This window comes from Lissotriton vulgaris, chromosome 11 (assembly GCF_964263255.1).
Source record: "Lissotriton vulgaris chromosome 11, aLisVul1.2, whole genome shotgun sequence".
In the NCBI taxonomy this organism is placed as follows: Eukaryota; Metazoa; Chordata; class Amphibia; order Caudata; family Salamandridae; genus Lissotriton; species Lissotriton vulgaris.
The window spans coordinates 659695544-659712011 of record NC_141699.1 but is presented as its reverse complement, the minus strand read 5'-3'; the positions used below and the strand labels follow the sequence as shown (position 1 = coordinate 659712011).

Below are 16468 nucleotides of genomic sequence, written 5' to 3'. Positions count from 1 at the left end.
TGAATATGTATTTTGGAAATCCAACCATTTTTCTCTAACTATTAGGTTACGAGTTCTGAACATAGACACATTTTCGTCTTCAATAAACACTTTTCTCTTATGGGATACATATATTAAGGCAACCAAGCAATATCTTCTCATTGAAAAGGCTGGGCTACACATAGGAGCGCTGCTTACAGGTAGCTGGAAAGACAACAGTAGCTAACAAGATACTTGTTGGAGATGCCTGATTTGAAACTCTTAATATTTAAAGACTGTTTAGGTCTATCATGTGGAAAAGCAAAGAGATTTGGGGCCAGATGTAGGAAATTCATATTTACCGACTCTTAAATACTGAATTTTACCGATTCGTTATTTAAGAGTCGGTAAATATGAAGGGGGAGATGTAGGTAATTCGAATTTAAGAATTACCGAATCGGTAGGATTCGGTATTTACCGAATCGGTGTTGCCCATTGATTCCTATGGGCCTTGAAGCCCATAGGAATCAATGGGCACTACCGATTCGGTATTTACCGAATCGGTAAATACCGAATCCTGCAAGGGTGCAGGGGGTGTCACTTTGAAACCCTCTAGCACCCCAATTCCGGACTTGTGTGCCATGTGGCACACAGACATGCCCTAAGGGCATGTCTGTGTGTCACATTGCACAGGTGTGCAAGCACAGATGTGCATGCACACCTGAATTCGGTATTTTACCACCCAATTGGATTGGGTAGTAAAATACCGATTCTTAAGGGCCTGTGACACTCTTAGGAGTGTCACCTACATGTGGATTTACCAAATCGGTAAAAATACCGATTCGGTATTTTACAGAATCGGTAAATTTACTGAATCGGTAAATTTACCGATTCTGTAAAATGATGGCCCCTACATGCCAAATCCTAAATACTGTTCGGTAACGGCCAAAATCGGCCGTTACCGACCGGTATTTTCTCTCCTACATCTGGCCCTTGGTGCATACTGCCTTCTGAGGTTACCGAAAAGAATGTTTGGGATACCTTTTACAACAGTCTTACCCTGCTATTTTGCTGCAGTGGACAGAGTTTACATTATACATGAGCTACTTGAAAAGCCCTCAAAGTTATCAATAATAAATATTGCTCTTGACAATAGTGATCCGACATAGAGCTCATATGCGCTTGTGGCCTGGTGCACAATCAGCACTAATGATCGGCTGCACCTCAATGGAAGGTGCAGGATCTCGAACATCTGTAATAAGAGTAGACCTCAGATTATGTGCTGGTCCCTGACCTATGTAACAAAAGTGTTCATCCATGCCTAGTTTTTTATGTAATTTTTATTAAATAAGGGAAGTGTTAGGAATTACATACCTGGGAGTTAGATCAAGTAAATCAATAGACTTAGTTCTCACTTCACCTCCTTTTTCATATTCCAAAATAATACCTGTAGAAGGTGGAATGGAAACATATTTGGATTTTCAATCAAATAAGGATTTTGTGAAGCATGAAATCAATTTTGTAACCAATCAATCAACCAGGTCATATGAGCCATAAAAACATGATTATATATTCAAAGAAGCGTACAAACACATTCAGGGCAACAACAAAAAACATTTTCTGTTTACAGACTATGGGCCTGTTGTACAAAGCAGTTTAGCGGTTGCAAAGCCTGTAGTTCCCAAAATCACACGGTGTGCAATTGTACAATGGCTATTTGTTATGCACTAAACCCATTTTGCTAATTAGTAACAGGTTACCGAATCACAAAATGGGTTGAGAATCCCATAGAGAATTGTTATTTGGAAAAGGGGTTAATGAATGTATCAATGTTTTGTGACTGTAATCTTGTTTAAAAATCCTGAAAAGTTATTGACTGTAAAGGTGGAGTGGTACCACGGTCAAAAAAAGAAAAGAGGACTCACTGAGACCCTTTTGCCTTCCCTGTGCATCAAGAGGCCACTTCCAACTCTCAAACAAACTTTAGAAAAGTAACAAACTTTCTTTTTTAAATGCAGTCTTGTTTCATTTATGGAAAAACGGCTGGATTAAAAAAATGTTTTCTTTATTAAAATGTGATAAGAGACATGATGACCTCCATTACTGTGATGGTTTCTTTACTGAATTAAAATTGTTTTAAAATACATATACATATGATAGACCACTGACGCCAAGTTTGGATTTAGCACAAAATTAAGAGCCCGGGAAGCAGTGGTGACATTATTCACAACAAAAGATCCTAAGCAGATAGTGATGTTTTTTGTACAATAAATTAAGACAAATAAAGTGAAGTCCGAAAAGTGCTTAGAGACCATTTAACATAATGATAATCTGGTAGTGGAAAGACCACATTTAAAAATACATCTATGTGAAATATGATCTTTTAAAAAGGATAAATAATGTTGCATCAAATTTGAATAGACACCACTATAAATAACCACATGATTAACCTTGTGTTAGGCATGGCCCTTTTTACCAATGATGAAACAAAGGTGGCAGAAGCAGCGAGGGGCTCTAAGCTCAGTGGTAGTTCTGTGGAATGCATATGACACATTTTGAAGACTGGCATAATCTTTCGGTCGATTTCAAAGTTTTTCCCTAATAGCAAATCGCAATACCTAAAGGGCCTGCATTATACATTTTGAAACCCCATCTCAAAACAGCCCCACATGCTTTATACTCACAGGCAGAGAGTATCAATTCTAAATCAAGTGCTTAGATAAATAAACTGTTCCTTAGATTCAGTAGAAACGTAGGGCCCCCTTACGACATAGGCGGTGTGGGAGTGGGTCTCCACACCATCACCACGCTCCCACACCACCAAAGTCAACCGCCGCCCACCTGCCAGATTACGTGTTTCTCGTGGTTTGGCTGGCAATGCTTTGGCTGTCCCTCAGCAGTGCAGTTCTAGGGTCCATATGTAAGCCTACTTGTAGGACACCCCCGCGCCGCACGGCCACCAGCTGCTGCGTGTGCCCCCGCCTGCCGATTCTGCTTGCCTCGCAGAGCCCTCCCGCCCTCAGGTCCGCCCTCAGGCCACGCCCCCCGCCTGTTGTTTTTTCCGCGCTGTGGACCATTGTCTGCCTGTTTCTGCTGTATGGTATTTCTAATGTCTGTGCCCTGATACTTGTTTATTTTTGTCCCTGTGCTGCCCCTAGTTTCCCCCCCCCCTGTGCTGCTGACCCCTGCACCCGCTCCCCGCTGCCGATTCCCACCGCCGGGGAGTGTAGCCACGCCCCCTTCCTCCCCGCTCCCGCCTCCCAGCAGCCCCTCCCTCCCTGCACTTGTCCATAAATGGCGACCGTGCGGCACAGGTGAGTGTGACCTACTTGTAGGACATCCCCGCACCGCACGGCCACCAGCTGCTGCGTGTGCCCCCGCCTGCCGATTCTGCCTGCCTCGCAGAGCCCTCCCGCCCTCGGGTCCGCCCTCAGGCCACGCCCCCCGCCTGTTTTTTCCGCGTTGTGGACCATTGTCTGCCTGTTTTTGCTGTATGGTATTTCTAATGTCTGTGCCCTGATACTTGTTTATTTTTGTCCCCGTGCTGCCCCAGGTTTCCCCCCCCTGTGCTGCTGACCCCTGCAACCGCTCCCCGCAGCCGATTCCCGCCGCTGGGGAGTGTAGCCACGCCCCTTCCTCCCCGCTCCCGCCTCCCAGCTGCCCCTCCCTCCCTGCACTTGGCCATAAATGGCGACCGTGCGGCACAGGTGAGTGTGACCTACTTGTAGGACACCCCCACGCCGCACGGCCACCAGCTGCTGCGTGTGCCCCCGCCTGCCGATTCTGCCTGCCTCGCAGAGCCCTCCCGCCCTCGGGTCCGCCCTCAGGCCACGCCCCCCGCCTGTTGTTTTTTCCGCGTTGTGGACCATTGTCTGCCTGTTTCTGCTGTATGGTATTTCTAATGTCTATGCCCTGATACTTGTTTATTTTTGTCCCCGTGCTGCCCCTGGTTTCCCCCCCCTGTGCTGCTGACCCCTGCACCCGCTCCCCGCTGCCGATCCCCGCCGCCGGGGAGTGTAGCCATGCCCCCTTCCTCCCCGCTCCCGCCTCCCAGCTGCCCCTCCCTCCCTGCACTTCGCCATAAATGGCGACCGTGCGCACGCACAGCGGTATCGCGCAGCGGTAACGCGCAGCGGGCGCGCCGATTGTGCGCCGAAGGCGCGCCAAAGGTAAGCCCGTCTGCGCCCGTCCGCGCCTGGACCGCGCCCAGCGCCAGGACCCCTGGCCCCCGCCGGACATACGACGCCGCCACCCTCAACGCACTCAACGCCGGCCGAGTCCCGGGCTGCTACCGAGCCACCCCAAGATGCACCCACGGACCCTTCTGCTGCAACGCCTGCAAGTTCATCTGCATCCGGACCTGCACCACTCCAGCAGTGCCCAAGACCTCGACGAGCAACAGCAGCAGCCACCTGAGATGCATCCTGCTCAACACCCGCTCCGTCCACAGGCACGCCATCGAGATCTGGAACCTGCTCGACACCACAGCCCCAGACGTCGCCTTGTTCACGGAAACCTGGATGAACGCCTCCTCCGCGCCTGACATCGCCATCGGCATCCCAGACGGCTACAAGATCATCCGAAGGGACCGCATAAACCACACCGGAGGAGGCATCGCCATCGTCCACAGGAACACCATCCGCATCACGACCAACACCGATGACACCCTCGCTACCGCTGAGCACCTGCACTTCCAAGTCCACATCAACCCCAAGACCACCCTCAGAGGCACCCTCATCTACAGACCCCCTGGACAACGCACACAATTCAGCGAAGACATCGCCGACTTTATCAGCCCACACGCCCTCTGCTCCGCTGACTACATCCTCCTCGGGGACCTCAACTTCCACCTGGAGAACAACAACGACCGCAACACCACCACCCTTCTGGACAACCTCGCCAACCTGGGACTCAAGCAACTTGTGACCACCCCCACCCACTACGCCGGACACACACTCAACCCCGTCTGCTCATCCAGCAAGGACATCGCCTTCAGCCACGCCACCGGGCTCCACTGGACGGACCACAGCTGCGTCCACTTCAGCTTCGCAAGGACCTCGATCCACCACCACCAGCAACAGGCTGCACGCAGGAACTGGAACAAGATCACAGCCGACCAGCTCGCGTCCTCCCTGAGCACGAACCCTCCCACCATCACAACGAACCCTAGCCAGGCGGCCACCAACCTCTCGAAGTGGATCAACGACTGCGCAGATGAGCTCGCTCGCAGACCCGGCAGCAAGAAAGCCCCATGGTTCACCGACGAACTCAAGAGCTCCAAGAAGAACTGCCGAGCCCTCGAGAGAACCTGGCGCAGAGACCCAACACCGGACAACATGACTGCCCTCAAGCTCGCCACCCGGAAACACCACCAACTCATCCGCGCCACCAAGAAAACTGCATTCAAGGAACAACTGGACAACAACGCACACAACAGCAAAGAACTCTTCAACATCGTCAAAGAGCTCTCCAACCCCAACGCCGGAAACAACGACATCACCCCTTCGCAAGACCTCTGCAACTCCCTCGCCTCCTACTTCCACAACAAGATCGCGGACATACACAACAGCTTCAGCACCCAACCGACGAGCACCACGACCGAACCACCGCCCCCCACCTCCACCCTCCGCGCCTGGACTCCGATCAGCACCGAAGAAACCGTCCGCACGATGAACTCCATCCACTCCGGATCTCCGACCGACCCCTGCCCTCACCACGTCTTCAACAAGGCCGACGCTATCATCGCACCCCACCTGCGGGACATCATCAACACCTCCTTCGACACCGCTACCTTCCCGGAGAGCTGGAAGCACGCCGAACTCAGCGCTCTACTCAAGAAGCCATCGGCGGACCCCACCGACCTCAAGAACTACCGCCCCATCTTGCTGCTCCCGTTTCCTGCAAAAGTCATCGAGAAGACCGTCAACAAGCAGCTGGCCGCCTTCCTCGAGACGAACGGATCCCTCGACCCCTCGCAGTCTGGCTTCCGGGCCAACCACAGCACCGAGACCGCCCTGATCGCAGTCACCGATGACATCCGAACGCTGCTCGACAACGGAGAAACAGCGGCCCTCATCCTCCTCGACCTCTCCGCGGCCTTCGACACTGTCTGCCTTCGTACCCTAGTACAACGCCTCTGCAACGTCGGAGTCCAGGAGAAGGCACTGGAGTGGATCATCTCCTTCCTCGCCGGAAGAACACAGAGAGTCCGCCTCCCCCCGTTCAGATCTGAAGCCACCGAAGTCATCTGCGGCGTCCCTCAAGGCTCCTCGCTCAGTCCAACCCTCTTCAACATCTACATGAGCCCCCTCGCAGACATCGCACGCCAGCACAACCTCAACATCATCTCCTACGCCGACGACACCCAGCTGATCCTCTCCCTTACCAACGACCCCGCCACCGCCAGAGCCAACCTTCACGAAGGGATGAAAGAGGTAGCCGAATGGATGATGAACAGCTGCCTGAAACTGAACTCGGACAAGACAGAAGTCCTCATCCTGGGATCCTCACCCTCCGCCTGGAAAGACTCCTGGTGGCCCCCCGCCCTAGGCAGCGCACCCAAACCAACAGACCACGCACGCAACCTGGGCTTCATCCTGGACTCCTCCCTCTCCATGACCAGACAAGTCAACGCCGTCTCCTCGTCGTGCTTCAATATCCTGCGCATGCTACGTAAGATCTTCCGGTGGATCCCTGCCGAGACCAGGAAGACAGACGGTCACCCAGGCCCTCGTCACCAGACGTCTGGACTACGGCAACACCCTCTACGCCGGAACCACTGCCAAACTCCAGAAGAGACTCCAGCGGATCCAGAACGCCTCAGCACGACTCATCCTGGACATCCCCCGTCGCAGCCATATCTCCGGACACCTGAGAGATCTGCATTGGCTCCCGGTCAACAAGAGAATCACCTTCCGTTTCCTCACCCACGCACACAAAGCCCTACACAGCCAAGGCCCAATATACCTCAACAGCCGCCTCAACTTCTACGCTCCCAAACGCCAGCTTTGTTCGTCCAGCCACGCCCTCGCCGCCGTCCCCTGCATCCGCAGAGCCACCACAGGGGGGCGGTCCTTCTCCTACCTCGCCGCCAAGACATGGAACTCCCTCCCCACCCACCTCCGCCTGACCCAGGACCACCTCGCCTTCAGGAAGCAACTCAAGACCTGGTTGTTCGAGCAGTAGCAGATCCCCCCCCCCCACCCCCCCCCCCCAGCGCCTTGAGACCCTCTGGGTAAGTAGTGCGCTATATAAATACGATGATTGATTGATTGAGAACTTCAGCGCAGAAGGAGCGCCAAAGACTGTTCCTGCACAGCATGGATTGTGCAGTCCATGCCGTGCAGGAACAGGGGTGCATGCACACAGTGGGGCTCAAAATGTGTCCCTCTACATACACCCCCATGCACAGGGGCAGCAGGGGGTCCTGTAGGGCCCCCTTACTTTCCTGACTGACACAATTTTCATCACCCCCTGTTGTTTAATGACACAATTTTCATGGCAGGCTCACCGCCATGAAAAGTGTGAATGTCTAGAAAGTCTTAATATGCTTGATGGTGTGGCAGCGGCATTGCCAGCATATTGCTGCCCTAGACTGCCATGCCACCGCTGAGGGATCGCAGATTTCCGGCAGTTTCGGCAGTCCAGGGCGATTCGACATCAAAGTCATAATAAGGAGGTCGGACCGCTGGTGTAGCAATGCCACCACTGCGCCGTCTGGAGTTTTGCGGTCCACGGACCACCAAACTCCTAATCAGGCCCTTAATGCGCGCTTTATCTTGTATATAAACAGAGAATTTAGAGGAACAAATTCAATTCCATATAAAGTTGTGGCCAGAATCTTTAAATTATATACTTCAATTTAATGGGTTGGCAGTTTTAACCTAGTGCTTTAAGTACTGACACAAGGTTGGATGATGCTAAGGAACCTCTACAGCAGAGGTCTTCAAACCTTTTGATGACAAGACCCCGTAAAATACTTTAGGCGAAGGGACCCCCCTCCTGACAAAATTTCTAGAATATCCTACACCTCATCATTAACAATCATAAACGCCCCCAACTCCCATGGCACCTTCACATACTAATTGGTCCTGAGGAAAGCCAGTTTTAATCAAAAGGCCTGGCTGAAACATGTAGACCACACAGGACGAAGGAGGTCATAATTCACTCCAACGCGTCCGTTTGCCTTTTTAGTTGCTAACAGGGGCCCAGTAATTAAAGTTTATCCATACACCCTCGGGTACTGGGACCCACTGTATAGCTTTTAAACATTTCACTTTCACACTCACCAACACTGCACACTCAGCGAGTATACCAGCTCCTCAGTAATCTGGAGTCGAAGCACACCCGGGACACATTCGTTGTCACTGTGGTGGGCCCGATGATGAAGCATGCCACCAACTAGGTTGGTGGGTGAGGGCTTCATGACCAAACCAAATGGTTTGCCAACATACGTACCCATTGAGTCCTTTTACACAACTTAGCTAGTCCTTCTTGATAAACTACATATAACCTAGGGGATCCGGACTAGCTTATCTAGTCCTCTCTCTCTATTTTGATTTGATGGCACTATATGAGGTAACACAGAAGGGAATGGACTTCCGCCCCTTCGAGCTTATATATGGCCACCGAGGCAGGGGACATCTGAGTTTGGTGAAAGAAGGGTGGGAGCAGGCTACCTGGAAGATTCCCCAGGATGTAGTGAGATATATGCTGGCCATCAGAAGATAAATGGCTCAGGGTACTGGCAAATCACCCTAACAGAGGAAGCAAAGGAGATCAGACTTCTCTGGTCCAGAGACCAATATCAGTTTAGAGTGATACCATCTGGACACAAAAATACCTGCCACCTTCCAGAGCTTGATGAACCAGGACCTTGCTGGTATGAAGGCCTTCAGGGCTACCTATCTGGATGACATAGCTGTCTACAATAGCAGCTGGAAGGACCACCTTTTCCACCTCAAGGAAGTGCTTTGGGCTCTGAAACAGGCATTAGGTGTCAGATAGGGCAGGGGTCTGTGGTGTATTTGGTACACCTGGTGGGCAGGGCTAAGGTGCAGCCCCTCCAGGCCCAGATAGAAACTATCATGGCCAGGGAGCCCCCAAAGCGCCCAGACTGAAGTGAGTGCATTCTTGGGCCTCACTGGGTACAATAGGAGGTTTGTCAATGGATATGGCACCATCATTGCCCTCTTGACAGATCTGACTTCTAAGGAGCAGCGCAGAAATGTGATTTAGACAGAGGCATGCCTAAAAGCATTTGACTCCCTTAAGCAGGCCGTGTGCACAGCTCCTGTGCTCTCAAAGCCCCTGACTTCTCCAGGGAGTTTATCGTTCAAACAGATGCTTCCGAACATGGCATCAGGGTAGTACTATTGCAGCTTAAGGAAGAGTGCCTAGACCAAGCTGTAGCCTTTATCTCTAGGAGGTTACTTCCCAGGGAACAAAGGTGGAGTGCTATAGAAATAGAAGCTTTTGCTGTGGCCTAGGTACTGAAGGAGTTGAGGCCACACCTCTTTGCTACTGACTTCCTGATTCAGACGGACCACAGGTTCTTCAGGTGGCTCATGAAAATGAGTGGAGACAATCCAAAATTGTTGAAGTGGTCCATTTCCCTACAGGGCATGGACTTCAGGGTGAAATACAGAACAAGGGTAGACCACGCCAATACAGATGATCTATCCAGGTTTATCCGCCTTAGTGAAGAAAACTCTCTAGAGGTTGGGTAGCTCTCCCCACTTTCAGCTGAGGGGGACATGTGTTAGACCTGTCATACTTAGAGTGGTCTTCCCCCAAACGTTTTGCTTGCTTATCTCTTTTTGTTGATTCTTTTTGCTAGCCTTGGGACCCTGAGCACGTTATCACTCCTGATTAGTGCTAAAGTACATGTGCTTCTCCCCTAAACATGGTAACATTGGTGTATACACAATTGGCAGACTTAATTTACTTGTACTTCCCTTATAAAGCAGTATACCATATACCCAGGGCCTGTAAATTAAGTGCTACTAGTGAGCCTGCAGCACTGATTGTGCCACCTACACAAGTAGCCTTTTAAACCTGTCTCAGGCCTGCCACTGCAAGGCCTGTGCATGCGGTTTACTAACTCTTCTGCTTGGCATCTTAAAATCCCCTTTTATTACACCTAAGTCGCCCCAAAGGTAGGCCCTGGGCAGCCCATAGGGCAGGATGCTGTGGAAGTAAAAAGTTGGACATGTACGTTTACGTTTTGCCTGTACTAGTATTGAAAAACAGCTACATTTGTTTTTCAATACTGTGAGGCCTAGTCCTCTTATGGGTTAAACTTGGGAATTCCTTATTACACTTTTAAGCTGCAATTCCTGATTTAAAAAGAAGAAGAGTAGCTGTGTCATGTTTGAATGGTATTGATAAATCATCTTTACTGGTAAAGTTGGATTTAACATTACTATTTTAGAAATGCCACTTGTAGAAAGTGGAAAAGTCTCTGCTCTTACAGCTCTGTGTGCCTGCAGCCTGTCTCCAATACACATCTGGGGTGGGTGAAAGCTAAACATTGTAGATTACCTCTACACCAGGGATCTCTAACCTTTTCTGTAGTGAGAGCTACTAAAGATCAGTAAAATTGTTGTGAGCTACTGAAGGCCTAATAACTTATGCATTGTTAGCAGACACCACTGTGGGGATGTATGAACATGTGTGTGAATGAATGAGATATATGTGTAGGGGTGACAGAGTCTGTGTCATGGGTACTTGTGGCACAGGGCATAACTTTTGCCATATGTGGCTGTATTTACATGTAATCACAAACTTTTTATTAAATGGGAGAAATATAAGGTGCAGAAAAATGTTAAGCAAAAATGTTCCTAATAAGGAAAAAATGTCTGCGCTCGATGGAAAGTTTTTCTGCACTTTAAATGTCTCCCATTTAAAAAAAATGGCTGTATTTTTCAGTTATAAATATGACAGTGTGTCTACCAGCCACTGGCAGCAAGATGTCTGCTGTGTGTAAATGCAACACGTTGACATGGAAGAAAATTAAATTGAAGAGTTAACTTTATGTTTATATGCATTATATAAAACTCATTTCAATTTTCTCCCATGTCAAAGTGTCTTTACAAATAGTGGGCATTTTACAGTGACCTGTAAATATAGTACCATATTTCTAACAGGAAAATGCAGTTGTTTGCATGAATGTGAAGAATTTAAAGTGAAGACACATGGTTCACACAATATTAGGATTTATTTGGCTTAATTTAAAGAAGAGAACAACATTAAGACATGTTTCATAGAAACATTTGACTTCACTATAAATTACTCTAATTTAAAAGAAAATGACTGTACCTTTCAGTTATAAATATGTCACTGTGTCTACCGGCCACTGGGAGCAAGATGTCTGCTATCTGTAAATGCAGCACTTTAAAAAGGGAAAAAATGAAAATGAAGAGTTAACTCACTGATTAAGTTAACTCTTCATTTAATATTTCTCTCATTTAAACGGATTTAGAAGCATAATTTTGTTATCATGCTCTAATATTCAGTATAGAACAACTTTTATTTAAGAGTTAAATACCTCAGTGTTTCAATTCTAAACCTCTGAGACCCACCTAGGTCACACATCTGCTGAACAGAGCACTGCTCATTGTCAGGCTGTGCTATCTGCAGCCTGATAATAATGTAAAATAAACATAGCCTTTCCTTAACATTAAAAGAAAAAACACAACACTTATTTATTGTAATTCTTAGGTAAAACTGTACTCAAGGCTGGGAGCTACTATTAAGGGTTCTGCGAGCTACTGGTAGCTTGTGATTGACTGGTTGGAGACACCTGCTATAGACAGCCACAAACACAGGAAGGTTATGTGTGTCTGAGCACCCATCTGCATTCTGATGGCTCATCCTGAGAACGAAGGGAGGGAGGAGCCGATACTTGCACCTGAATAGGTAGTGTTCCGTTCCCACATAAAAAGGGCGGATTACCCCCTACGGATATTCTGGAGCCAGGGCTGGGAAGAAAGGACATCTGTGCACTTCAAAGACCCTTCTTTAAAGTCACCCCCGTTTCAAAGGCATAACTGGCTTTAAGTTGGGTCTCTGACCCCACCAAATCAGACACTTCTAGACCTACACCTGGACTCTTTCAGAAGAACTGCTGTGATGCATTGAGGGCTGACACTGCTGAACTGCTGACCTGGAAGGCCTGTTTTTATACTGTGCTGCCCTGCTGCTCTCTAACCCTGCTGAGGACAGCTGGACTCTGCCTTACAACAAAGTGACTCCTGTTGCTTAAGACTCAGGGATATCAAAGTCTCTAGCCCTACACCAGTGCCTGGTGCACTGGAAGTGGACCCAGATACGTGGCCCAGAGAAATCGATGCATGTCCAGTCTGTGTGTAGCAGAACCAGCGCATCGCCCCTGTTGCAGAAGTAGACTCGGCATATAGTACTTGGCACCAACACATCGCCTTAAGAGCCCTGACGCATCGGAACCGTGCATCATCACCGTAGCAGTGTGGAGAGATAAACGCATCCCCTCGACTGAGCATAGAAACCTGGCGCATCCCAATTGGAACCAGCGCATTTTGGCTCGGTGCTTTTTCTACAAAACCAACTCATTGCCACCACTGCGGGATCGGCATTGATGCATCGCTCGACTGCGCCCCGCATCTTGCTGGGTACTGGGGCATGAATGGGTCCTGTAGCCAGCCTGCGCTTCATCGCAGTCAGCTTGAACTATTTACTTTGCCCAATTCCAGCGTGACCAGATAACCTCCATTGACGCTTGTTGCTTCTAAGTGCTAGAACTGGAATACATCGCTCCTTTTTCCCTCCGAGACTGGTAGGCTCCACTCAGTTGGTAGTCAAGACAAGGTTTACATACCTGGGTGTCCAGATATCCACGAAAAAAGAAGACTTCCTAGAAAATATTCTCTATCCCCAAATGCAGTGACTGTGAATGATGTGGAACATTGGAGGAAATTTCTGGTTTCCTTGATGGGCAGGGTGGTCATTTTTTAAATGATGGCCATGCCTAGGTTGCTATACGTATTACGGAACACCCAGTACAATATACCTAAGAAGGTGTTTTGAGACATAAATAGTGAATTGTGAAAACTCCTCTGGGATGGAGGTAGCTCTAGAATTGCTCTCTGTAAGCTTCAGAGGGGAGTATATGAGGGAGGGTTGACGGTCCCTGACATTGCAGATACTACTGGGCCTCACAGTTGATAATAGTGAATGACTGGGCATTTACATATTGTGGGGATCCAGCTTTCAGAGTAGATCACTGCGCTATGGGTGAAAGGGGATACCCGGCAGCCATATCCAGCAGAAGGAAGGAAAAGCAGCTTCCCCACAAACTCAGACGGTAGTGCGAGCTTGGAAAGATGTGTTAAAGCATAAAGACTGGGAAGGGAAATTGACTAGGAGAACTCAGTTGTGGGACAGTGACCAGCTGGTGGAAGTGGGAGCCCTAAGGGGATTCTTTAAAAAATGGGAAATGCTGGGAATTGAAAGGGTGGAGGATTTAAGGAGGGGGCAGGGACAGCGCTCCTTTGATGAATTAGAAAGTGAATATGAAATGGCAGAGACAGAAAGATACCGATATATGCAACTAGGTCTTGCCATTCGCCAATATATCAGCGAGGAGGAAACTCTCCCTGACTACTTGCCAATAGAGGATGGGTTATTGATGGACCCAATGGTTGCACAGGCCACTTCATTAACATACAGGAAAATTATGTACAACTCATCCAATCCGATGGACCCCTTGAGGGCGGCGTGGTTCCTTCTTTCACATTATATGGGCATGTATATATATTCAAGTCTTCTGGAAGGAGGTGGCAAGTGTTATGACCGAAGTCACAGAATGGAAAATCTCAACAGAACCAAGATGGTTAATAGCTATGCGTTACGGGAGAAGAAAAATGGCCCAAGGACACATTAATATGGCTGAAAGTAGGAGCAATGGTGGCAAAAAGGAATATAGCCAAAAGATGAGGAGTGAGGCAGACACCAAACCTGTGGGAATGTGAAACTGACTTGGACTCGTGTTCAGGGGCAGAGAAGGTAATCTACAAAGCCAGAGGATGCCCACAAAATGGATTAAAGTTTGGGGTAGGTGGAGTAAATATGGGGGATACTGAAAGAGAGGGAGGGGGGAAACAGAAATAGGACTGTGTGTAACATTGGATCTGGGGGATACGGCGCTTTGCTAGCTACTAGAAACGAGGGTATTTTGAGTAGTATGGCAACACAATAGCGATGTATGTCTATTCATTGTATTATAAGAGCAAATATGTACTGAGCACCGGTTTAATAAAAAGAGTTAAAAAAAAAGAGAGAAGTATTCACAATAAATACAGATTAGTAAGTAACTCTGCCGGTTTTATCAAATGTAAAACATGGTCCATCAAGAAGGACTTTCCAGAACACTGTAACTGCGAATGGACACAGACACATTTCATGCTGCTTTGCTCTAAAATTATGTATGTAACTGTACGGAGGCAACTCTTTCATGCACTATCTTGGAAGCATAACACTACAGCAGAAGCACGTCCTGAAGCGCAATATGCAAAGTAAGAGACATATGCTCAGCCCTCACCGGACGAGATCAGGTGCTTTCAGGGTGGTATGGCCCTCACCGCATAAACGAGGGCTGCTGATATACAATTTGCAGGAAATTATGATGTTTCACCAAATTACTCCGGGGCCCATAAATGGCGGTTGGAGACCTGCACAGCCAGGGCATTAAGATGATGAGTAAACGCTCCAACGCTCCCAAACAAGGACCCCTTATTGATGTCAGTGAGTAATTTGCAAGATCCTCTTTAAGGTAAAATGTCTGTACTCGCAGAGCCTAGTTACTAGGTAAGATATGTGTGCACTACCCGTTCCTGTTAGCGTAAATAGAGAAAGCTGCAGCAAGCTGCCTTCTATATTCCCTCCTCAGGACCCAAGGTGATGCTCAAGTACTAGATCCATGCATGGAGTAAAGTTTTCCTGCCCATCAAAATAACTCTAAAATGTACGCTGTCCAAGTTATTGCACAGAAACATACAAAAGTGTAACGTGAGACCAATGAAGTTTCTGGAACGGCACTCACCTGGTGGGTAATAGCGCAGCAAGAACCGCTTGAGTTTCATCCTCCCGCAGTAACACACTGATCAACCGTAACCATGGAGACCAGCAAACACACGACGAGCAATGCGCAGAAGCGAAAGTAATACTTAGCCCCGCCCCGTTTCATTATTTTATACCGAAAACAGAAAAGGGACAGGCCACGTCTTCCGACGGCTGATGTTTTCGAAATATTCACGTACAGAAATGTTTCTCAATATGCTGTTTGCAAGCGATTTGGGTGTTGATTCGTAAGACTACATCTGGTTTTGTAATATCATTACTACGATCATTTACATATCGATTTTTCTCCTCTACGACGTAATAATTGGTTAAGCACACTACAAGATGTCCACTTTGTTTGCGGAAGCTATTAGGGCGTATTATCATTCTCGTTGAAGTCCATGTGTTTTCTTTTTCAACATTTCATATTTGAAGGTGACTCAACAGCGATACTATGTCCGAGCGGGAGGCTTGGATAGTTGGATTATGCTTCTCTTTCTTCGCTATTTATGGGCTAGCTGGTTTTTTACAGCAGCTAATAGTAGTAAACATATTAAAAAACTACATTTCCCATGATCCTTTTAGAACTCTGCCAAATGCCGCGCAATCCTAGCACATTTGAGCAATATCTGCCGCAAACGCATAAAATCGTCATGCAATTAAACTATACCCTGTGTTACTGCAATGTCAACATTCTTAAGCTGACCGGGCATCTATGTCCGCAATCGAATAAACAAAGAAGTGATTGTTTGGGCTGTCTTGCAAATGAGAGGTGATCTTCCGGTTACCGAGGAACTGTCGTTCAAAAACAATGTTTTTAATTGCCCTCATGAAGGGCTTGACTAGCCATGCCTACGGTCTCTCTATATATAAACAGTTTAACACGACTGCCAAGGTTTCAGATTGCTTATAGGTAACATTTTCATAATTTCAGTTTAATTATGAGTACATTAAACGACTTTGAGTGACACTTTCGTACGAGAAAAAATGAGCAATGAAGACGAGGGGATCTTAAAACCGCTGCAAAGCACCAGAAAAGAAAGGGCACTACTTACATGACACACACTAAGTCTGCAGGCTCTCCATGTGGTAAACAACTGTAACCAAACTGAAACAGGATGTGAGAGGCCCCAAAATGTGGTTTACAGCTGCCTCAGCATGCTAATAAATCATGATAATTATTAGTCACACAGACAGTTCGTACTCAGGGCACAAATCGTAAAAAAAGTAGTGGGGGGAGGCTGTCACCGGAAGTGACGTCACATCAGGAAGTGACGTCACAAAAGGGGCCGAGCTCCTCGACCCATAGAGGCAAAAGAGTGAAGTCCAGCTGTTTGGAAGGGGGGGGGGACGGTGTCCCCCCGGTACAATAAGTGGAGGGACGCCGTCCACCCGCGTGGTACCCCGACTCGAG

At 48.1% G+C, this 16468-nt stretch overlaps 1 protein-coding gene across 1 annotated transcript in view; it reads right to left on the bottom strand.

The window, feature by feature from the left end:
- Window positions 1-15135, bottom strand: part of DAW1 (dynein assembly factor with WD repeats 1) — a 242789-nt gene extending 227654 nt beyond the window's left edge. The window contains exons 1-2 of the mRNA XM_086944817.1: window positions 15038-15135; window positions 1333-1405 (exon numbers count right to left, since the gene is read on the bottom strand). Coding sequence (XP_086800943.1) covers window positions 1333-1405; window positions 15038-15077 — 113 coding nt within the window. The 5' untranslated portion in view covers window positions 15078-15135. The remainder of the gene's footprint in view (window positions 1-1332; window positions 1406-15037) is intronic.
- Between the last annotated feature and the right edge of the window lie 1333 nt (window positions 15136-16468).